Source organism: Netta rufina, assembly GCF_964035555.1.
Source record: "Netta rufina genome assembly, chromosome: 17".
Taxonomy (NCBI): domain Eukaryota; kingdom Metazoa; phylum Chordata; class Aves; order Anseriformes; family Anatidae; genus Netta; species Netta rufina.
Genome location: NC_140141.1, coordinates 11,907,259 through 11,930,949, shown reverse-complemented (window position 1 = coordinate 11,930,949; position 23,691 = coordinate 11,907,259). Strand labels below are relative to the sequence as shown.

General features: G+C 51.8%; 1 protein-coding gene across 1 annotated transcript; it reads right to left on the bottom strand.

Moving 5' to 3' along the window:
- Positions 1-4,754: 4,754 nt before the first annotated feature.
- On the bottom strand, positions 4,755-23,542 carry SCARB1 (scavenger receptor class B member 1). Its single transcript, XM_084296968.1, has 12 exons — positions 23,127-23,542; positions 19,375-19,532; positions 17,545-17,686; positions 16,889-17,092; positions 16,483-16,578; positions 16,028-16,140; positions 14,171-14,337; positions 13,487-13,605; positions 11,774-11,847; positions 10,878-10,929; positions 10,285-10,431; positions 4,755-5,247 (listed from the first exon to the last, which is right to left on the bottom strand). The coding sequence occupies exons 1-12, from the start codon at positions 23,244-23,246 to the stop codon at positions 5,131-5,133; spliced, it is 1,509 nt and encodes a 502-aa protein (XP_084153094.1). The 5' UTR covers positions 23,247-23,542; the 3' UTR covers positions 4,755-5,130.
- Between the last annotated feature and the right edge of the window lie 149 nt (positions 23,543-23,691).

Genomic DNA, 23,691 nt, shown 5'->3' with positions numbered 1-23,691 from the left:
ACACACATGGCCCCGAGCCAAAGGCTTACTTGGAAAAGCAGAGGAAGTCTCCAGCGAGGGGGGAGAGGGTAATTCCTTGAAATGCTGTCTTTGGGGAAGGGATTTGCAGTTGCTGGAAATTCCTTCCCTGGAAGCTCAGCTGCAAAGCTCAGCTCCCCCCAGCCCCTGCCAGCACCGCGAGCAGCGGGACACCATGACCCACGGGCTGTGGGCACAAGGGGAAGCCTCCTGGCCGCAGCACCAGCGGCTCAGCAGGCATTTTCCTACAAGAACTGGTCCAGAAACTGGTTCAGATGGAAAAGGCAGAAAGCAGCTGGGTCACAGCGTCGTTTTTTTAAATAAAACAGAGCAGTGCGGCCACAAGCAACATCATTAAATATAATGAAATTAATTCAGCTCAGTACCACGCAACCAGACACCCCCAGAAATGGTGCTCAGCAGCAGTCACAGGGCCACTGTCATAGGGGACATCCCCTGGCCCTGCAGGAGCAGGGCCAGGCACAGCCCTGCAGACCCTCCTCATCCTACAGACACCACACACACCCGATGTGCAGCCTGTGCCATCAGCATCACATCCGAAGCCAGCTCAAGTCTGGGAAAATTGTGAACTTACAAAAGGAGAAAATAAACTTTATATATTTTTTTAAATCCCTCCAAAATAGCATTGTGTGCTCGTGTCCTAACCCCCAGGAACCACGGGCTGAGAGATCAAACCTTATTTCTCAGGGGACTGATATCACCATTTGGTATCAATTTTCCATCCGACTGCTCCTTCTTAGGAATTGTTTCTCTTGCTCCAGAAAACGAGCGCTCCCAGGGAGCCACCACCGAGCGCAGGGAGCCCTGGCTGCGCGCCGGCCGCACGTCACCGCTCCGAGCCCCGGGGGCACCTCCCCAACGGGCACCACACCAAGATAGGAAAGGGAAATGGGGACTCGGGATGGGTCCCTGCATCATCTCACCCTGGCTGGGGTTCCACATGTGAAGCACCACGGGGAGCCCCTTGCCCACGGCAGCAGGGATGGAGCATCCCCAGCAGAGCACCCCACTGCACGAGGGGGTAAGGCCGGGGATCACACCACCAGGGCACGGTGACACCTTGCTAAAAGGAACTGCTCAAAGCAGGGGGGATGTCATGTTTTTTCCTTCCCGTTTTAAAGGGCAGGAGAATTCCTGACAGTGCAGGGTGGAGGAGTTCATGCACAAGTGTTTTTTCCCAGAAATGGCCCGGCCCTGACTCTGGTGCCTAGCGAGGCGGTGAAGTTAAGCTCCTGCATCCCCGCTATCAGGAGGAATAGAGAAGTTCAGTCACGCTACTTAAACAAGGCAGTGAACACCAGGAGGTTTAGCGCTGACATCCAACACACATTTGGGAGCAGAGACTTCTTTGGCAGAGCCCAGCAGCCCTTATTTACTTTCTGTGACAGTAACACCCTCGAAGCAGGTCTCAGCACGCAGGATGTACCCATGGCACAGCTCATGCTGGGGTCTCCCAGCTCTGTCCCTCTGTTTGCAGCAGGGGAAGGGACACGACAGAGCTCTCTGCAGCACGGGCACCACCAGGCAGGCTGGGCTGCAGCCAAGGCGGCAGAGGGCTGCGCAGAGCGCTGTGCTGGCAAGGCGCAGAGGGCAGCTGGGGGCCAGGGCTGCCGGGCACCACTCGTGCCAGCACTGCGGCACGGAGTGGAAAAACGCTTTCTGCTCAGCCTCAGACTGAGAAAAGGCTCAAACCAGGGCAGATCACATAGATAGTCTGGAGAGAGGGGCGTCCAGGCTGGATCGCTACCCTGCGTGCAGGAGGGATGCTGGTTTAAGCCACACAGGCATGGCCAGGACCCGAGTGTTGCACCAGAGTGTGACACAGCAGAGATCCCTGTCCAAAACAGGATTAAAAACAAGCAGCATGGGAGCACAGGCAAACCCCGCAGTGCCCAGCCATGGAGAAGCAACACAGGCTCTGCTCCAAACCCCCACGAGCAGTTTGTCCTCCCTCCAGATACTTCCCACCTGGACAGAGCTGTTCGTTGTGGCTCAGTGTAAAACAAACCAGGTCCCACAAACCCCTTAATGCCCTCCTGGCACCTCCTACCTGGGCTTTGGGATCCTCAGTCCCACACAGACAGCTGCATACATGTAAAGCTCAGACCCATATAGTGGCTGTGCGTTTCCCCATAGCACACTCCTGCATCGCAACGCCACCCCATAATTATAACTGCATTACCTACATACTTTAAAACAATAAAAAAACACAGACAGGAGAGCAGCACCCAGGTCATAACTGTGCCCCTAAGACAACCATTGCACTTTCCAAGGCAAGGTGCCCAGGGAAGCACCCAGCTCCCCAGTCCAGCAGCGCTGGTGGTGCCTGGGTGGCTCAGGAGGGTGCTGGGGAGGCAGCAGCTGGGCTGGATCATGGGGTAGCACCACTCTGCCCCACGAGAAACACACTATACACATATATAGGACCTTTTGGGAAGCTTAATGCAAGCCCTGCTGGTTACCCGGAGCCTGGCTACCCTCCCAGGCAGACAAAAAGCAGCAGGAAGCACCCAAGGGCACAGAGGCAGCCCTGGGGCTCTTGCCATCACTTACCACCCTTCATTGCTGGAGGAGTTTATCCCTGCTGCGAGTCCTGCACCCAGGAGACCAGAGCCACGGCCTGTGCAGGAGCAAACTGGATGTAAAGGGTGAGAAGCGGAGCAATCACATGGCAATCACATCACCTGGGGCAAAGCAACAACTCGGTCCCAATCCAAGGCTTAATGTCCTGCACCTGCTGAGCTTGAACCCAGCAGGACCAGACGGGCACCTGGCAGCCCCATGGGCACAGGTGGGGGTAACATGGGGGCTGCTCCTTGCTGGACGGGGGGGGGGGGTCCCACAAAAGTCTGAGCCCCCCCCCTTAGCCCTGGGGTGCCAGGGGAGGTGGGATGGGGCAGCCTCTTGGGGCTGTGGGCATGGAGAGGAGCTGGCTGTGGCGATCCCTGGGGCTAACAGCAAGCCGGGGGGGGCCCGCAGCCTGCTGGCAGCAGGGCAGGGCGAGCACACCCATGGCCTCCACAGGCCGCCCAGCCTCCGGCCCAGAGCCTCCGCGGCACCACAGCTCCCCCCGGCGGCCTCAGAGCGGCTCAGCAGGGCCCCGACCCCCAAAATTTCCCCCTTTGGGCAGCCTGGCACCCCCAGACAACCCCCCAGCACCCTACGACTCCCCCCAGCACCCTATGAGCCCCCCCCAGCACCCTACGAGCCCACCCTCAGCACGCTCGGGCCGCAAAGGGCCGGGGGGTGCCCCCACAGAATCCATCTTGACAAAAAACTCTTGCAATTTTTTTATTTTTTTCCAGTATTTTATTGGTCTTACCTGCACAACAGCAGCAAGTGCTGGTTGCTCAGTGTCAGTCGCGGCTTGCTGAGGTGGCAGGCTGAGAGCCACAGGTCGCAGGTGGATAATTTTGGTTTCAAGACTCAGAAATAGTCCTGACCATAAGGAGGCTTGGCTAGTCCCGTCCTGCCTGTGAGACGTGGTTTGGGCATCTAGCTCGGCCTGTGGACCAAATTCAGGGTTGCTGGGATCCCCCTCTATCACCTGGGCTATACCACAACTATTTCCATGGTAAATCAGGCTCAGCCCAGCTGCAGAGCTGGGGACACAGCCAGTAAGGCACACAGCAGCTGAGGAGATGGTGATGGTTTCATCGCCTGTTCTCTTTCTGCCCAATAAGAGGGACGGAGGTGTAAGAGGAAAAGTATTGTTTACCTCCCTAGGAGGTCACAGGGCTGTCTAGACAATTGCAGTGGTTTCCAATTCACAGTAGCATTCATGCCACATGATGTGTAAGATGTTCTCTGGTACAAGAGAGACCAAGGACTGCCCCACCGACTTCTTTCCTTGCCAGAGGCACCAGCATTGTCCTCTTTGGCTTTCCCAAGGGCTACCCCAGCTCCTGGTTAGAAGCAGTGAAGGCAGATGTAGACAATTACTGCTTGGTAGTTAACCAAGAGCAGCCCTGGGCTTTGAGCTTCTTTCCCACCAGAGGGTGAACCCATCCCCAGCTAACATCCAGCCCCAGATCCTGCAAGACCTCATTTCAGAAATCTGGAATAGTTTTGCCAAATCCCACTAAGGCCATTGTTACTTTCATTACTGCACATAGCTTCCTCCATCTCAAAAGCAGAAGTATTTTCCTTAACACTCGAGGAGAGGCACAGCTTCTGCCTGCTCCCCACCCACATGCTGGTGGCGGGGGCAGAGCGAGGCGATGGCCTCACAGCACCGATGGTGCATGGCCAGGATGAGCTGACACTGCAGGGCTGAGCACACAGCATAGAAAACTGGTCAGGCAGGAGCGATGTGGTGGGTTTGATATGCCAAAGAGCTTTTTGGCAAGGCTCATCTTGCTGTCACCTGAAGCATGGAGAGAGCCAGCAGGCCAGAGTAAAAAGGCTCTGGACTGGAATCACTGGAGCTGAAGGTCATGGCACAGGATAGGGGCTTTAAAAATCACCACTGTGCTCTCCAACACAAGCAAAGGCAAAAGCAAACCTGGGCAGGCTCCAGGTACCCTGGAAAGCCTTTAGGAGAGACATGACTGCTGTGACAGCACCCGGAATTGATTTATAGTGTAGCCTGGTCACATCAAGTGGCAATAAAACCATAAGTGGCTTCGGGACAGCAAGCCCCATTTGTGTGAGATGAACAGTGGCTTTAAAAAAGATCACTAAATCCCACCAGCGCTATGTATACAAACCTTGTTTATTCTAAAGGCTCCCATTAAAGTGCCTTTTATTCCTGGCAATAGGCAGTTTTAAATTGCAAAACAACAGATCAGCCAGCAGCAGTCTCCAGTCCTGCCTGCCCTCAGGGACAGGGGGACTGCGGTGAGCGTGGGCCCCTTTTGGCCAAGGGCTCTCGAACACTGTGTTTCGGGGGGCTGGACGAGGACATTCTTCACTGTGTGCCCAGCGTAGGAGCACTGGTGCAGAGGCGCAGGCCCGTGGCTTTGCCGAGCAGTGCAGGGTCTCTGCGGAGCTGCCCAGGACAATGTCACCTTCCAGAGACCCCTGGGGATCCAAAGTGGTCCTCGCCCCGCACGCCTCAGCGGGAAGCATGCCGGGGCCGGCAGCTCAGGCTTAGGCGGCGTCCTGGCACGACGTGCTGGTGTCTTGTAGGAGCGGTGTTGTCTCGGAGACCTGGGGTGGCGTGCTTGGCGTGGTGGGGTCGCACAGGCTCTTCTCGTCGGTGGGTCTCTGGGAGGAGAGAGAGCAGCAGTCACAACCCCACAGCAGTGCCGCAGTCAGACCCTACAGCACGCGCATCACCCACATCCCCACCTAGGGCACTCGCACCCCAAACCCCCTGGACTTCCACATGGCCAAGAACCCTTTTCTGAAGGCATCTCAAATTGAGGATTTTTTTTATCTCCTCTTCTAATAGCATAAAGTTATTCCCATTCCTGTCCCCCAATACTTGTAGCACCCCTGAACACCCAGCCTGAAGGGCCGTGTCACCAGGTAGAGGGGCAGTGGGGTATGCCAGCAGGCTGCGCACCACCAGAGAAGGCAAGAGGGAGATGGGCAGGGTCTTCTCGTGGTCACAGGCCAGCATATGGATGAATGAGCTGCTCCTGGCCAAGTATAAATACCAAAAAGAAACAAAGAGAAGGTGAAAGAAGAGACAGGTAAGCTGGAGGAAATACAGAGACTGTCCCAGCATTCAGGGATGAGGTTAGGAAAGTCAAAACCCAACTGGAATTCAATCCGGCAAAGGATGTCAAAAGCAATAAGAAGTACTGCTATAAGCACACAGGTGACAATAGGAAGACGTGGGCCTGCTGCTGAAGGAAGCAGGGAACCCCAGAGACCCTGGAGCAAGGCAGACGTACCCTTAGTCAAAGAGGATCACGTCAGCATATTTAAGCAAACTTAAGTCTACAAGCCCCGACAGAACACACCCACAAGTGCCGCTGGCATTACAAGGCCACTCTCAATAACCTCTGAATAATCATGGTGACTGGAGAAGTGCCCAAAGACTGGAGGGAAGCAAACGTCACTATCTTCAAGTAGGGCAGGGAGGGCCCAGGGAACCGCAGGCCAGTTGGCCTCGCCTCAGACGCTGGGAAGCACTGGGAACTGTTTCCAGGCACACCACATCATCAGGAGTAGTCAGCATGGCTTCGCCATGGAAAAGCCACCTTTGCCCAACCTGGTAACCTCATCGGATGGAATTACTGGCTCGGTAAATGAGGGCAGAGCATGGCTATTGCCTCCCTTCACTTCAGTAAGGCATTTGGCATGGTCTCCTGTGAGATTCTCACATTGAAACTGGATGGGCAGTGAGGTGGGTTAAAAATTGGCTGAACAGGCCGGCCCAAGGGGTGCTGATCAGCACACAAAGTTACCAGAGGCCAGTAACTGCTGGTGTACCTCAGGAGTCAATCCTGGCTCCAGCCCTGTTTAGGATCTTTATTAATAATCTAGATGACGGGGGCAGAGTGCAACCTCAGCAATTTGCAGGTGACACATGGCAGGGAGGAGTTGCTGATACGCCAGAGGGATCTCGTCAGGTAGGAGAAATGGGCCAACAGGAGCCTCACAAGCTCCAACAAGGACAAGTGCAAAGCCCTGCATGTCGGGAGGAACAGCCGCAGGCGGCTGGCTGGAAAGCAGCTTTGCAGAAAAGGACCTGGGGGCACTGGTGGCTAGATACCAAGCTCAACACGAGCCAGTCATGTGCCCTTGGTGTGAAGAAAGCTAATGGCATCCTGGGCTGCACCAGGCAAAGTACTGCCAGCAGCCTGAGGTGATTCTTCTCCTGTGTTCAGCACTCAAGACACACCTGAAGTGCCACGTCCAGTTCTGGGCTCCCCAGAACCAGAGAGATGTGGAGCTACTGGAGACAGTCCAAAGCAGGACCATTAAGATGATTAAGGGACTAGAGCACCTCACGTGAGGAAAGGCCAAGTTAAGACTGCTCAGCTGGGAGAAGACAAGGTTCAGGGGGATCTCACCCGTATATTTAAGTATCTGAAGGGAGTATGTGAAAACAACAGAGCTACGCTCTTTTCAGTGCTGTCCAGGGACCAGACATTATGGGCACAAACTAAAACACAAAAGGTTTGAGCTGAACATCTGTGTTTTGTTTTTTTCTTTTTACTGTGACAGGCTGCACATAGTGAGGGGTATCTCCGAGATACTTGAGACATCTGGACATGGCCCTGAGCAACCAGGCCTACATGGCCTTGCTTGGGTAGGGGTGTTGCTGGTGACCTCCATTGATCCCTTCCAACTTCAATGATTCTGTGACTTTGTGTTTCTGTAATACAAACCCAGATATTTGATACATAAAACTCCCTCTTGAAAGCCTTTCCATCAAGGCAGCCTGCATGCAAAAGCAAAGCAAAACCCACCAGATGGGTGCCTCTGTTACCCCCAATGAGTTTTGCCCTTTTAAGAACTTACCTCTGGATCTCAAACACTTGCAGGGCAAAAAGGTGAGAAAAACATTTCCTCACACCAAACCTATTTGTTTTTTTTGGTCTCAATCTCTGGTGATATTAGATCAGATACACAGGGAGAAACAATATAAGCATGTTCTTACAGCCTGGGTAAGTGCTAGTATTGAGATATTCATCCTGAATAACAAAGCCAGGAGACAACACTGCTATATCAAAGACTGCCAAGAGGACACCTCTGGAACATGTGGACCATAAACGTTTCCATTTGATTGGTTTTGAACAAAGTTTAATCAAAGCAGGATGACAGAAGAGTGTGTTACCTTGACTGGGTACCCACCTACAGTCTGGCTTCCCGCAACACCTTAACTGGAGGCAGCTTTCTGGCAGAGGAGGCCTGGTTGGCCTTTTTACTGTCTGAGTTCTTTTTATTGCTACTCCAAAATAAAGAGCATTTTTCCTAGAAGATAATCAGGCTAGTTTATGGTGTACTTTGACATGAAATCCATGGAGGGTCCAATTTCAGGAGGAGATTTTGAAAGAAGTTTCAATCAGTGTTTAACTGTGATCTAGTTATTAATGAAGATTTCAAAATCTAGGTTAAACTAAGCCCTATTTAAGATTTCGGACAGCATCAAGCCAGTTTTAAAATGGTCTGTTTGCCTTTTAAGTGTGTCATTACACAGGCTGTAGGTCATGTCAGCAGAGGAGAGGTACAATGCTGCATTTGGGCACGTTTTATGCCTGCACAACAAATATGCACACTTCTGGAAGCACAGGTCCAACAGATGCATTTTAAAAGTGGCTCCACTGTAAACTAGACTAAGATTTAAGTGTCTCACAGTACTTCATCTGGACTGGTTTTACAGCACACTGCTCCCTCTGGAAGCCAGAGACATGCAAGAAACTCTAGGAAGGAACTGGATTAAGCAGGACCTTCCCACTGGCAGACACGTGAAGGTGTGGACAATGCCCCTCTTCAGTGTCCCCTCTGATATCAGCTCTTGCCCCAAGAGGGAGGACTGTGCACGATTAAGCAATCATCACTAGATCAGCAACACTTCAATCAGAGGAACGTACCTTGGCTGCAAATTGCTGTCATCCAGTTTACAAGCTCTTATCTATTCATTAGGCAGAGACTTTAATGTGCTGTTGCATAGCTTCCTTAGAGATTTATAAAGTCATTAAGGCTTTTTATTTACTTTTCAGGTAGTCAGACACTTCCTGCTGTTTATTTTTAGTTCCAGCACTTCATGATGCTTTGGCTGAGCACCCAAATACACTTGTCTTATACCTGGGTTTGGGACATTTCAAACAGACTGGGCAGCTGCTTCTGAGTGAACTTTAAAGCCAGCTTTTCTTCCTGACCCCAGCTGGCATGGTTAGAGCTCTTTGATACCAGGAAGTAAAACTTGCACAAGGCAGGGTGAGGAAATGCCAGCCCAGGGCTGCAGCGGGTCTCAGAAACAGCTGACCAGCACGTACTGACTTTTTTCAGATATGCTGGCACTACGCTGAGCCCACTTGTATTTGCTGGAGCCTCAAGGTTCGGCACACTCAAAGCCTGAGCATTTCAGAGCACAATAAGGGTTTAGTGCTGAGCCCTAGCCACTAGCATCGCTCTCACACCACAGGGGAGCCCATGGAAGAACAAGGGGATTTGGAATCATGTGTTTAAGTCAATTAAGCAGTTGTAGGCTTGGTAAAAATCCAATTACGTGATACTTGGAGAACCCTAGAGCTATTTAAAATGGGCTTCTATTAGCATTTCAGTGAGGGCAGTTACAGGTTGAGCAAAAGCAGCCTCTCGCACATGCTCTCACCTCAGCCCACTCATTCTAATCATTGCCTTTTCATCCCGGCATGTAGCCTCTTCTTATCTGCAGCTTTAGAGCCAGCTCAAGCCATTTGACTGTAATGCCAAGCTAAATAAGCCTGCTTTGATATAGGTTAGGGTAGAGAGCTAGATCTCTACTTCAGCACTAAGCTCTCTAAAAGCTTTAGCTCTTATCAGATGAGTGTTTTGCAGCTGGAGACACAGATCACCATCAAGCATTTGAGCTGTTTTATATTCTGTCCCCACAGCCTTATGCCCAGATGGATCAGGCTCATGTGCCAGCCAGGCCCCCACGCTGCTCTCCCCTCATGGGGCAGCTCCCACCAAGCTGCCAGCTCACTGCAGCCTTCAGTGGTCTTGGCTTCTCGGTTAGCCCAGACCCACAAAGGACCGGGGAGTCTAACTTCCACAGCTATTTTGGGCAGTTTCACTTGTAGAGAAACAAGTGAGTTTCAGGGAAAGATGGAGTCTGGTCTGGGTTGAGAAGCAGCCACGGTATCTGTGTCCCTCCTGTAAGAACACAGCTACTACATTGCATTTGTGAACGAATTGAATGTAAGTAGCCATCCCCTCAAGAAGGCTCTGATTAGATGAGAAAAATGTTGGGACCCTGCAGAGACATACGTGTTTGGGTGATAGCACAGACTTGCTGCTTTACTAGGAAACCAGATTGAAGAGGTAGGCTTATTCTTTCATTAGCGGGATGAGCTGAGAAATGTTTCCTCCTATGGGAGCCCAAGTCAGTGAGTGCTGTGTGCTGAGATGGCCAGAAATGCTTTTATATTATTGACTTGCAGCCCAATTTCTTGATAGCTGAGGAAGTCCTGCTGTTATGTACTGGCAGCATTAGGACATGGTTCTGCTTTAGGTTGTAACAGATTCACGGCATCAGCCAATGTTTCATCAGGATTGTTAGATTGTCAGCCCAATCTACATCATCCGATTAAATCTGATTTGACTAACAGCATTTCCCATTTGACATCTGCAATGTCTTACCTGACTCATCATCACGAGTACAGCAGCTGAGATGATGAGCGGGACGCTGAGCCCAAGGAAGATGTACTGCAGGTAGTCTAGGATGGATGGGATCAGCACCAGGTTGGTGTAAAACTGGTTTAGGACTGAGCCTTCAATGTAGCCACTCTGCCCAAGAAAGCAAAGTTGTTATAGGCATTTCGCTTTCATCCAGAGCTGAGACACATCATCTGTGCAATTCTTCTCCCACAACGGATTAGGAAATTTGGGAAAGGCTTACTAAGGCCAGAAGCTGCTACCAAATAGCTGGACATGCACTCAGCTGTAGGACCACACTCACTGGCCCACATTAGCATGCAGATGCTGCCAGCACTGCTCTGGGCTCTATTTAACCCCACATCTAGGGCAGAGCCAGAAGTTCACCCAGTATAGTGCAGGGTTTGTTCAGCTCAGAGGGATTAACCACGCAGCCAAGTATTGCAAAGCCTGCTGTTGGCTGCTTAATTAGTCTGTCTGGCTTAAAGCTTTAATCAAAGTGGAGTTTCCCCAGCAATGCAGTTTCCCCCTTCCTGCACAGGACAATCTTCAGAAACAGGTCAAGGAAGGCAGCTCACCTCTGCGAACCACAGCAGCGGCAGCACCACTGGCGTAATTTTCCCTGTTTGACTGTGGGAATGGGAAAAAGAAATACACATTGAGATTCTCAGCTGATCAGGCCACAGCTACTATAATCCTTCCTAAAGAGAAGGGCCTGGCAGACCAGCAGTGGTCAGGTTACTGGTGCAAGGATGCAGCAATTCCTGCTGCTGCAGGGAGCTCCCTCCCCTCCAGGGACCAGGTCCATCTACGGACTTCCATGCAAGAGCAGAGGTGACATTTCCTTGTAAGCTTAACGGCCCAACAGCAGCAATAAGTGCCACGCCAGATCTGGGCTCCAAGTACGTTAACTCAGTGAATGGGAATGAACTTTACACAGCTTCAAGATATCTCAGCCACCTGCATGGTACTACAGGGTGATACAGCCAAGCTCACAGCATCAAGGTTGCCTCTGTTGCATATAGCAGCAGACAATCTCCACAACGGAGCTGAAAGCCTCTTTTTGGAAAAGAAGTATTCAACTGTTAGATCCATGAACTGAGCATGTTTGGTCTCCCTGTTTCGGGGGTAACTCCTGATCAGCAGCACAATGCAGGCAAACTGCCGCTGTGCCTCACCAGGAGCAGTGCATTCAGAGCATCGATATTTCATCAGCTGCCCAGTCGGGTGCACAAAACACTGCTGGGGCTGAGCAAACAGGCAGGCACACACAGCACTGCTAGAGGATGGCAGTTCGAGGTCATTGGAGCAGCTGACATTTCACCACATCAGCCAGCTGGCCTCTGCAATGGTGACAACTGGTAATGTCAAATCTGCCTTGTCTTTGAGGAGAGTAAGCTCTGCAGTGACCCCAGAGCCAGCAGCATTCCCTGCTTGAGGGAGAGATGGCTATTTGTAAAAGATGATCACTTACATTATACCAGACACCTGCTTCAAGTACTGATTCAGCTGGAGCCTGATGGAGCAATTCATGGGGATGCCCGTCATCTGCACAGGAGAGGAAAAACAGTTTGTCAGTACAGCCCACATTTATCACGAGAGCTTTGCAGAAAAGCAGCCCTTTGCTTTCCATCACAGCTGCTCTGGGTGCCGCCTTCCAAAGCAATGAATTAGACCACCCAGGCTGGGGTTTCCACCACTACACCAGCACTGGTAAACCAGGTACTGCTCCCCAAGATCTGGGGATGACTGCCCATGGCGGGGGCAGCCATGTCTCCATGGCATTTTAGGGTCTGTTCCCTGCATTTGAAGACTCACTAGCCAGTCAGTGAGCTGCATGCAGCAGCATCCAGAAGGAATCAGTTCCCTCAGGGTGGTCCAAAGGCAAAAAGCTAAGCTAAACAGAAAGGACTGCTGCAGAAGGCAGCACACGTTCAACAAGCAGACAGCACGAACGCAGGGAGGTGCTTTATGTGACACAAGGCTTGTAGGACCAAAACTAAGCAAGTTCAAGTTACCAAGTAGCATATGCAACCTGCAAGTGATACCCTAGGCAGAGTGTTTTAACAGAAACTTCATTTTTTCTAAGTCTGATGAGCCTCTTCCGTTACTCATCCTACCTGCACTAGGTTTGAGAATGAGAATACACCAATGCAAAGATTCATGTACACAAAGGACACTGAATGTTTCTCATAACTAGGACTACATATCAACAGCTATCACTGTCCAATAACACAAAGACCACAAAAACACCACACTTCAAAGTTGGGTCTTTTGGCACTGGTTTCTCATGATGTTGCAGTTTTGCAACACGTTAAGGGCAGAGAGTTTTCATTGGATTTTCCCTGCTTGTTCAAAGCAGACTGCAGCTAGATAAGACTTTAATTGTACTGTTATCAGAACATGTTTGATACTGTAATAAACTTAATTAGATTTCCATAACTGTGATAAGAAAAGCAGAGAACCCAATGCCTAGGTAAGAAGCTTACCTTGCCTTGCCTCAAGAGGGAGATTGGTTTCTTGCTTGAGCTATTACTGAATGTTTGGAAACGTCCCACCCATGGCCACATGCAGAGTGGGCCGTGGGTGGAAGAGCCCAAAGTCTCCTCCCCATCAGCAGCTGGGACAAAGATGACTCAAGACACCTCAAAACATCACCACTGGCGTGGTGACTTCACCCTTACATTTAGATATGCAAGAGGCAGCGCAGTACAGAAGCAGCCAGCCAGATAGGCAAGTTGAGATTGTAGAAAAACACAGCCCCGAAATGGTGGCAACAGCTTCAGCTGCAAAATGGTCTTCAGACTTTGCCAGAGAGCTCTCACAGCACGGCATGTTTATAGATTTGGGGTGTAACTGGCTGCTGCTGCTCAATACACCTCCTGGTGTTGTGGGCCTTCCTGAGTCAGTGGAAAGAAGCTGACTGCGCTTATCAAAACAATTATGCTTATAATTAGTCCTGCAATTCTCTAGAAGGCTGGCCAGTTATTCAATTAGTTTATGGCTTTAACGTTTTTATCTGCACATGTCCTCTCCACTTTGCACTCTGGAACCTGCTCAAGTCAGTGCCACGAGAGCAGAGCAAGGCCACCACTGGGGCTCCCCCACCCCACTGCTCGGCCCAGACCCGGCCCCAGTGCAAGGAGAGACCCCTCTGAGGGTACGAGACCACAGCTGGGCCCCCCACCGGGTGCACGTCGAGGAAGAGCGCGTGGTGCTCCTTGCTGGGGTTCAGGCCTTCAACAGCGTTCACCAGGCTTGGGTCGGCATTGTAGAAGTGAGGATGGGAGATGAACATCGGTGCATCTGGGAGAGAACAAGGACACCTTAAGCCCATCCAACCCTGCCTGAGAATTTTGTGCTGACATTTTTAAGCCCTTGAAATATTTGAGCAGGCTTTTATATCCTCGTTCTTCTTTCCCTCCTGGCAGCTTATTCCACTGGGAAGGTTAAGAGCCCGTGTCTAAGCCTCCTTCTCCCCCGTACACCACTCCACACAGCAGCAATGCACCGTCCACAGACATGTGTTAGGGCACTGAAGCCTGAATTCTCACTCCTGCGTGACCTATACTCGCTGTCCAAAGTTAAAATTTAGTTTGGCAGTTACGTGGCCTGCCTGCTCCCAGCCTGGGGGAGGTGATGGGCCCGTCCAGCTCTCAGCCCTTCCCACAAACAAGGCCGCTTGTTTGGGTTTCCAGAAGTTTGGGTTTCCCCCCTCTCCTTCTCTCAGAGAAGGGCACACAGACCCCAGAGGTACCCTTTCAGCACACCAGAAGGTAGTAGAGTTAGTTTTTAGACAAGTAAGCTTGCCTCACATATCTCTAGGATTTAATATTATCACAGCAAGGAGGAACCACAGGAGAGCACTCACTCAGCCTACAGGTGCTGACGTTCTGGATGCCGGACTGCCTGCAGGGGCAGAAGCCTTCGTTGGGGGGATAGTCCGTGCCATTGGCAAAAAGTGTTTTCGGGGCCACGAAGCGATAGGTGGGCACACCCTTAAACTCCCCTGACTGCTCATACACCAGTGTCATGGATCTGGAAGAGTTTCAGTGGAGAAGGATCAGGGTTAGCCAACAGGTTCCCAGCCCAGAACTGGGCTCTTATCTTCGCTGGATAAGATGCAGTTGCAATGTAACTTAGACTTTGAGATCAAGATAAACATCCAGAACAGAGCTTTGGATCAGGAATGTGTATCTAAGCCATTTGCTTTCCATGTTTTAAGCACAAATAAAGGGCTGGTCGAGACTAGTTATGAAGAGAAACACACGAGCTTATAAATCTGTTTTCAGAATCCAGATATGATTTGTTTAAGGGCATGTACTAATCCTCACGGCTGCTCTGCCAGAGATAATACCTTCTTTGTGCAAGCACTGGCTCTGAGATAGAAGTGCTCTGTGGCAGGGGACGGACACTGACCAAATCTGTTTTGCAGCACAGCTGCAGCATATAGGTCATCCGTTTTCCATACTGGAAAATTTTACCTTTTGAACTACATTACACAGCAAGATTTTATTTGGGGTACAACAGACCAGAGATTTGACACTGCATCATCTATACCAGAAGTCCAGGATAGAAGCAAGTTTCCAGAAGGGAAGTTTGCTTCCCTCATGCTCAAGCAAGACTCTTGTGGATGCAGACATCCCAGGCAGGCCAAGGGGACAGCTTACTGCCATAGCTGCCTTCTGACACCAGGACTGAAGAGAGGAATTCAAGGCAGTTTTGGCTGTGCCAAATCTGGGGTGAACAGACTGCTCTGCCTTGTGAAGAGACAGATCCACTTCCTCCGCAGGACCCACACCCACAGTGCTGTCCTGCAGCAGTCTCCTGGGCTCACAAGAAACTAAGCTTGCCACTTCATTTTATGTCTTGCCAGGAAACATACTTCGTTCCCTAAAAGACTTCTGTAGTTCTTCAACAACATGTATATGTATTTAAACTTTGATTACTAGTAAACTTCCCTGCAGCAAGTCCTTGGCTCTGGGTCATTTTGGTATTTGCTGATGCCTCTTGTGTAGAGGAATTCCTGCACTAATGCTTGGCTCAGCTGACTTTGCTTGTTCGCTGAAAAGGTCATTGTTCACTATTCAGCACGAGCACTTTGCTTGTTTTGCAGCAACTGCAAAGCCTAAATTAACATTATCTTCCCCAAGCTGAGGACAGGGCTTTGTGCCAGGCTGGCTGCCTCACTTCCCCTCCTTCCAGCCTCATGGAGTTTCCACAGGAACAAGGCAGACTCTGGGGATATTTAATCTCTGTACGATCAGCTAACTCAGGGTGTCATACAGATGTGCACAGCTGACCACAAAGTATTGCATTCACAAAAAAAATGAAGCAGCCTGGAAGCAGCGGCACAGCCCCCAGCACTGCTTCAGCAAGCATTTAGCCTGCTGCAATAGCTCTGTGGTCAAATGGCTAATGCAGCATTTCCTTATGACATCCCTTATTTCTCCCTCCCTCTTCCCACATCTTATCTAGCCAGGTTATATTCTGCTCGTCCAGCATATAAGCTTCCCCGGTGATCTAAAAGGTATTTAGAAATATTATCAAGATGAAGCTAGACAACTATACTGCTTGCAAAGCTCAGACACTACAACACCGATCTGCAGCTGAACCTTTACCTACAGAAACTAGTCCTCAGCACTCCGCCTCGCTGCACAGGTACTCTGCATGCACACTGCATGTCCTGCCACCTGCACGGCGACAGCGTGCCTTGCTGTGGCCTCACCTGCAGGCATCAGGGCTGTAAAACTCCAGCGACGTCGGGGACATGAATGGTGGCCACATCTCCCCCGCGGTCCCGTTGATCATGTTGCACCCGGTGCTCCGCCAGTAGTTCACCTGTGGGGTGGATGCAGAGGGAGGAACTCAGTACTGGAAGCTTGGTGGAGAGCTGGCTTTCACCTCTGCCATTCCTTCCGTAGGAACTTGAGGTAGCAGTACTGAAAGTCCTTCAAGATGGAAGAACTTAACACCTGATGACAAGCTTCTTGCCATCTATCTGGCTGCCTTCGGGCAATTCTGCAGTTGCTTTGACATTAAATCAAAGTTGTGGCAGTCGAGGTCCCACAGAAATTTGCTTTCAAATCTATGACCCAGCAACACAACAGCAACGGCTTTCTGTTTATCTGGCTTGAGATCAGGCACTGTCCCCCTGTTAGAGGTTTGCTGTCTGACACTTACCTTCTTCAACCCATTCCACGAATCCACCATGTGAACTCTACTGATGTTCTTCATGCCCGTGTACACAGTGAACAATCCGGTATTGGAGTTGTTAAACTGTAGAGAGAAGAAACTAGCTTCTAATCCATTATATGTGGCAATACTGCAATACGTTAACACCTTTGCATGCCTCATTAGCTTTAGGTGTGTTTCATGCACTATAAGCTATTGAAGTTTTATTTTGGTTGCTAGAGACAGCTTCCAACACGCACGTTTCTGCCTGAGGGGAAAATTAAGGCAGCCTTACACAGCAACCATCAATCACACATTGCTGCTCTAAGCAGTTTGTGAAGGGGACAGCCTGGACTCTCAATAGCAAGAACAGTATTCCTGTGATTTTAGCCTTCCCAAGCAAGGTTTTACTTACCCCTACTAACATGCCAAATTTCCCCTTGAACGGGATCAGGCCAGGAACAATCATATTTATTGTGTCTAAAAGAGGGTCGTCGTAGCCCCACAGGATGTCCCCCACCGTCCGGTTCATAAAGGCCTCCTGTTTCAGGCCAGCCAGGGCCCCACTCAGCAAAAGCTTCACAAAGTTTGGCAGGTTTTCCATCATGACAGATGCTCCCTGGGAAAGAAATCAGTCTCTGAGACAAAAGCTGTGTATTACCAAAGAGAAAGCAACACATCTTCAGTGCTCAGCAACCTCCCTCTGCTGCAGCGTTCTTCAGTTTTGCAGAAATCCTTTGGACAGACTGAGGCTCACCATTTATCCCACATTTGGACAGGAAACAGTTCGTGGCAACAGCCACTGAGGTTTCATTTCCCCAGATGATGCTCTGCTAAGTTGTAGTCATGAGCCCAGCTGCTTTGCCAGCCCCTCTACACATTCTGATTTTGGAAGCATAACAACCCAACACAACCACCAACACCCAGAAAACTGCATTCTGTAAACTTAACCACCCCACGGCTTCACCAGACTCAATCCCTACAAGAAAGTAAGCTTCAGGTTAGCCTTGAGCATCACCACCCTCCCAGTGAGCTTGGAAGCCAGTATTTCTCCGGGGAGCAAATCCTTACCAACATCAGGATGTTTGGCATGACAATGTACTCGTCCTCGGTGCCATTGGACAAGTCCGGCCTGAAGAAGAGCTTCCGATATTCCAGGTAGGAGACGGTGTCATTGTCATGGAATGTGATGTTTGTTTTGTACCTGAACTCTCTGCAACGAGACAGGAGGGACCATGGGAACCTTCCCCCGCGCAGTGCCGCTGCATTGCCCGTGGAGCAAGGATGGGCTGCACAGGCCCAGCCTTGTTCCTGAGCGGAGGAAGGAGACCAAACCCAAGCTTGAAGAAGCCTCAGGGCAGTGGTAGAGGCAGTGTGCCAGGTGCCAGTTGCACACCCAGGCCATGGTCCGGGTGTCTGGCAGCACTGCAGCCTGTGAGCAGCGCGCTTTGATGAGGCGTCCCCGACGGATGGGATTCAGCAGCAGCCTGCAGCCACCACGTGTTTCCTGCCAGCTCAAAACCCAGCTGCTGAGAAGCACGAGATAAAAGCATTTGTTCCTGATGGAGGAGTAAGTCCCCTCTGTCACTTCTCCTACAGCTGTTGAAAAGCCCAGCCCTACCAGCGAGATGCCCAGATAAGCAGATCCGCACCTCCCCACACGCCGATGCAACCTGCGCGGCAGGAGGGGACCAAACAAGATGGCACAAGCCCCACTGTCAAGCCCACACAGACCTGACAGGGAGCTCCCAAGTGGTTCCTGGGTCTGGGCACCCCATGTGCAGCACACCCTTTGCTGCACGCTGTGGGGACAGCCCAGCCTCGCAGCTCCGCCGTGGCACGAGGCTGTCCCCAGCATCACAAGCCGGTTACAGCTCCCTGGGGAGCTGCTGCTCAACCCACCCGCAGAAACAAAGTCCTTTATTGTGGAGCCTCTGTTTTATGGTCCATGATAGGGAAGGGCACTAATCTTGCTCAGCAGGACATTAATAAGCTTTGCCCCTTTTGTTTATTCTTATTCAGTGTAAGTGCAGCCTTTCCCCCAAGCCAAGCGACTGACGTGATCACGACATACAGAATCCACATGGTCTTACAGTTTGACCCGGCAAGCCGAGGGGAAACGAGGGCATATACATACTGCCAGGCTTTCCCCCAACACTACTCAAACAGCTTTGGATTAGACCAGTAATCTGCCCGCATGAGCTTGCTTATGCTGCTGACCTGACTTTGCCTACATGTGCAGGCAACGGCACCTTGAATATTGTCATTTATGAGTCAGCTCACGTGCTCATTTCAACATCTCCCATTACTTCAGATACCACGTCCACAGAGACATCTGGGGCTCCAACTATCTTTAGACATGGCAAATGGATCAAGTCCTGCTCTAGGTGGACCCAACCAAGTCTTAGTGCTCCCCACTGTTTCTCGTGACCAGATCATTCATTTTAGGCAGATTCAGCATCTCATCATGTTAGATGGGAAGTCTTAGATCAATCCATGAAGTCTGAAGTTTCATATTTTTACTCATAAATGGTAAAAATGAATAAAAATGAAGCCTGCTCTGAAGATGGGATTTGCCCACCACCATACCAACAAACCTCACACCTCTGTTGGGACCCTGTCAGCCCAGGTCTGGTTGCCCAACCCCGGGTCCCAGCACAGGACCAAGCTCCACAACTCACACTGAAGCACCAACAAACCTCACCACCCTGTTGGCGAGAAGTCCTATATGTGGTTTTAGCACAATCAGAGCAATTGTTTCACATTTGGGTTGCTTTAAAATCCCGTGCCACCAGGCTCATGTCAGATATGATAGCGCAGTGCTCCCCTCCTGAAGGAAGCAGCCAGAAGCCTGGCAGGCCGCAGACCAGCAATGCTGACGGACCACAAGCAGTACCTGACCTGTAAACGTACGGCCCACGCTGCCTCAGGATCGGCTTCGCTCCGTCGAGGACCTCAGTGGGGTTCAGCACTTCGAAGAGGTGCACCGACAGGTAAAAGGGAACCGGAATGTCTTTCCACATGCCGAAGGAGATGCTGCTGGGGTTGATCCTCACGTTCTGCAGGAAAAACAGACAGAGGCTTGGTGGCCCCAGCTGAGCACAGCCACCCTTGCCTCCAGCATCAGGCCCAGCTGAAGGAGGCAGTTTCGGCAGGGGATCTCTAGAGGACACAGCACGTTTTGCAGACAGAGCCAGTTCTAAAATGGGAACTTATGTATGCAAAAGCACCATATTCATGCCACAGGATGTCTGTAGGCTTATATATTCAGGCTCAGATTGCCAGACGCCTACCCACAGGGTTTCAAAGCCGTTTCGATGTGCTAGAGGCTTTCACCGTGCTAGACAAGCCGGCGCTGAATTCTTCACAGCTCTGCAGGTTTGACTTGCCTGACATGAACAAAAACCCTGCTCCTAAGGCTTCCATTCACTCTCCAGGTTTGGCAGCTCCACACAGACAGAACCAGGCAAGGGCTGGGAGAGATGACCAGTCCTTGGACAACACAACTCTTTGGGTACCAGCAGGGAAGGCACCCACTAAATGCCCAAAAACAGAGAAAGAGAACGGCAATGGCAGCCAAACCGTGCTCAAGTTGCCTTTGCTTCTCCTCACTTGCCATCCTGTGGTGACTCATATTTGTCATAAAGCAGGTCAAAGGCAATCCAAGATTGTGTTTTCCATATCACCATCCCATTTTCTGGGAAATGCCTGCAGAAACTCAAACCCCCACCTCCTCCCCAGCACCTCCAGGTGCTGGCACCTGGCCACTTGTGTCTCTGCTCCCTCCCTGCCTTCTGGGGGCTGCTTTAAGGACTGGCACACCCACAGCTTGATCCCTCTTAATTACCTATTTTTGGGTCCATTCCACCGTTAGCTTTGCTATCCCTGCAAGTACAAGCCCTTGCTACAGTTCAGGAACCCAGCTGGCTTATGGAAGCAGATCTGATCCACTAATTGGCGACATCGTGTGAGCGTTATCCAGCTGCAGCTCAGCCCCACAGCAGCTCGGTAGGGCCCTGAATGTTTGATGCTATAGCAAGGATGAGAAGTAAGCTGCCAGGAACTTCCCCAGGTCTTCCCTTCGGTGCCCCGTGGCCAGGCTGTGCCACCCACAAGCTGCAGGACTTTGCATCCATCCCCCAGCAAACCCTTCCCACCTCCGCGTCAACCTCAGCCCTGCCAGCCTCACGGACTTCATAACAAAGGGAGAATTTTAGGACAAGAGCAGCCCAGATTTTATTTAGGCTGTTTTATAACCCCTACCCACCCAGCAGAGCCTGAACAACATCTGCTTTCTTTTCCTTGTTTGTGCTGTTTGGTGCTCCCCAGGCTCCTCGTTGCATAAGCATGCATTTATATAACCTGCACACAGGCAGAGGGAGCAGCATCCCAGCTCCCTGCTGCCTTTCTCAGCCCTGTCCCATCCAAACCAGCAGCTCCAGCTCCTTCACGGGTGCCGCTAAGCCAGATTGACCCAACAGGGTGGCCGTGGAGTCAAGCTGCTTGTAAGTCAACACGAAAACGGTCACGTGTCTGCAATAAAAATAGATTATTTTTTCCACTTAGATGGGTTACAAAGTGTCGCTGAGAAATCTGACATCTCCTGACCATGCCGCTCTGTGTTCCTGAGGAACTGAAAGAGAAGGATTACCACTCATCTCATCCAAAGACAGCGCTGCAAGTCTGGTCCTGGCTTCCAGGTGGGAAAACACTGCAGATCCCACGTGGAGAAGGAACCTGCCAACATCTGCCAAAGACAACGAGGGCTCTTGCCTGGATTTGTATCTTAGGCAGGTCCACAGTACTCCAGGTGCTCCCAAGGTTTTGCAGGGCCAGCTCTGTAGGCACCCCCAACAGTTCCTCTACACTCCGTAACCAAAAATGTGTCTTCAAAGCTACAGCCTCGTTGCACTAGGTGGTTTCTCCACTTTTTTCCACCACTTTTAAATGATCCCCACCTCTCGTGCAGGGCTCAGCGAGGCAGGGCTGGTGAAGCAGCCTCCACCTGCCTGCCCTCGGGGCCCCGCTCTTCCTCTCACCCACCCCGAACACCAACCCAGGAGTTTTGGCAAGCCCCTGGATACTTCTCACCACCCTAGACATCAGCGCTCAGTTTTGCCATTTTACTTTAAGCCGTGTATGAATTTGGGACACTTTGGGTCATGCTGAAGATGCAGAGCTCAAGTAGCTGAGACGAAGGGAGACCTGAGGAGAAATAAAGGTTGGTCTTTTCCCCTTCTTCTGTTCTCATTGCAAGGTACCAGAGACCAGATAATTGGGTAGAAAGAATCAAGATTATCTAAAGGAAAGGAAGTTTTCTGCACTGAGCACATCACCCCTGTCCTAGAGGTGCCTTCAGCCTTCTGTTTGCAGGCACCAGCTCTGTATGGCCATGAAATCGGACAAAGACTGACCCGTACTGCTTGAGCCAAAGCCCTGGTTGGCTTTGCCCAGCCAGCAGCGCTTTCGGAGGATACATTTAAATAGAAGCCAGCAAAGACTTTTTGGCACGGGTAGCTCCAGCCACTCGCTGTTCGCCTCCTCTGCCAGGGGCACACGGCTAGGGGCTGGCTTGGGTAGGTGCGAGCCTGGAGAAACGGCCAGGCACCTGGGCAAGGGGGAAAAAAAGTTGGCTGGGGACGAGCCCAGGCGCTGGGATGGGCAGCGAGGATCCTGTAGCTGCAGGGCTGCCTCTGAGCAGAGCCCAGCAGCTGCCCCGGCTCAGGCACGGGCTCCAAAGGGACCCAACGCTGGGCAGAGCCGAGCTGGGAGCGATGCTGGGGAGAGCACGGGGAGGGAGCAGCCCCGTTCCCTGCTCCCTGGGCTGCTTGGGGAGAGGAGGGTGGATGGGGAAGAAGGTGGCTTTAATTTACTTCTAGTTTCTCATTGTTCTTGCCTGTTATTGGCAATAAATTATATTAATTTCCCTATGCTACACCTGTTTTACCTGCGATGGTAATTGGTGAGTGATCTCCCTGTCTTTATCTCAGCCCTCCAGCCCTTTCCATTGTCTTCTCCTCTCCCTTCCGAGGGCAGGGGGCTGGAGAGCAGCATGGGGGAGCTGGGCTGCCCAGCACAGCCCGCTGCCTCGCTACTGGGACTAACTGGTGTGCTGCCCGCCAGGACAGCCTCGCTGCTCCCCGGGGCTCTGCGCAGCGGTTCCTGAGCAGAGCAGCACCTCGGGGCACAGCCCCACAACCACAGGGACCAAAGGGGCTGCAGGACCTCTCCTGTTGGTCACGCAGCTCTTCACTGGGCCAACTCCGACCTCGCAGTCTCGGAGAACACCCTATAAAGGGGTTTTGCAGAGCACCCCAGCATGCTACCCATGCCACCACCAGCTGGGAAAGCGTACTGGCAGAGAAAGAGCACATGTGTAGGTATGAAAGGAGCACCCAGCACCACCAGCACCACCACCGCTCGGCACTTATACCCCTTACTAATGGGGTCGAGCCCCCACTCAGCCCCATCCCACTCTCTGCAACCATCTACAAAATCCCGACACCACACCGAGCTGCGAGAGCGAGCAACACCAAAGCCCCTTGGAGGCCCCACTCCCCCCATCCCCAGCACCCCACAAAGAGATGGGGGCGCTGCAAAAGCCCCGACCCCACTAATTTCGGGGGTGCTGCCCCCATCCCCGTCCCACTGACCTTGACCACCTGCTCCTTGACGATGGCTGGCCCGGCCAGCAGCAGGCAGACCCCCAGCAGCAGGCAGACTCCCCCAGCCAGCCCCAGCCCCACCGCCGCCCTACGCCGGGCCGCGGCCATGGCTGGGAGGAACGGGACAAGGAGCGGGGCCGGGGCCCGAAGCTGCCGCTTTATGGCCGGGGCCCGGCGGCGGCGGCGGGGCGGGGAGCGGGGCGGGGAGCGGGGCGGAGACCGGGGGGGGGGGGGGGGAAGGACCGGGGCCGGGCCGCCCCCACCGGCCGCAGCCCCCCCGAGATGGTCGGGGGCTGTACGGCCTCCGAGGGGTTTGTTGTTATTGTTTATTTTTTTATTTTTTATTTATTTTTTTTTTCCCCACTTATTTGCGGTGAAAATAAACCAGAGCGCTGCACTGCTCTGCTGGAGCCGCGGCGGTTTGGCCACGCTTTGTGCCGTTCTTTGTCTGTTCAGAACAGGAAAAGACTGTTCAAATCAGTTCTTCTTCCAGATGTTTTACTATTTTTATTATTTTTTTAATCGTCAGATTTGCAGGGAAAAGCTTCACCGA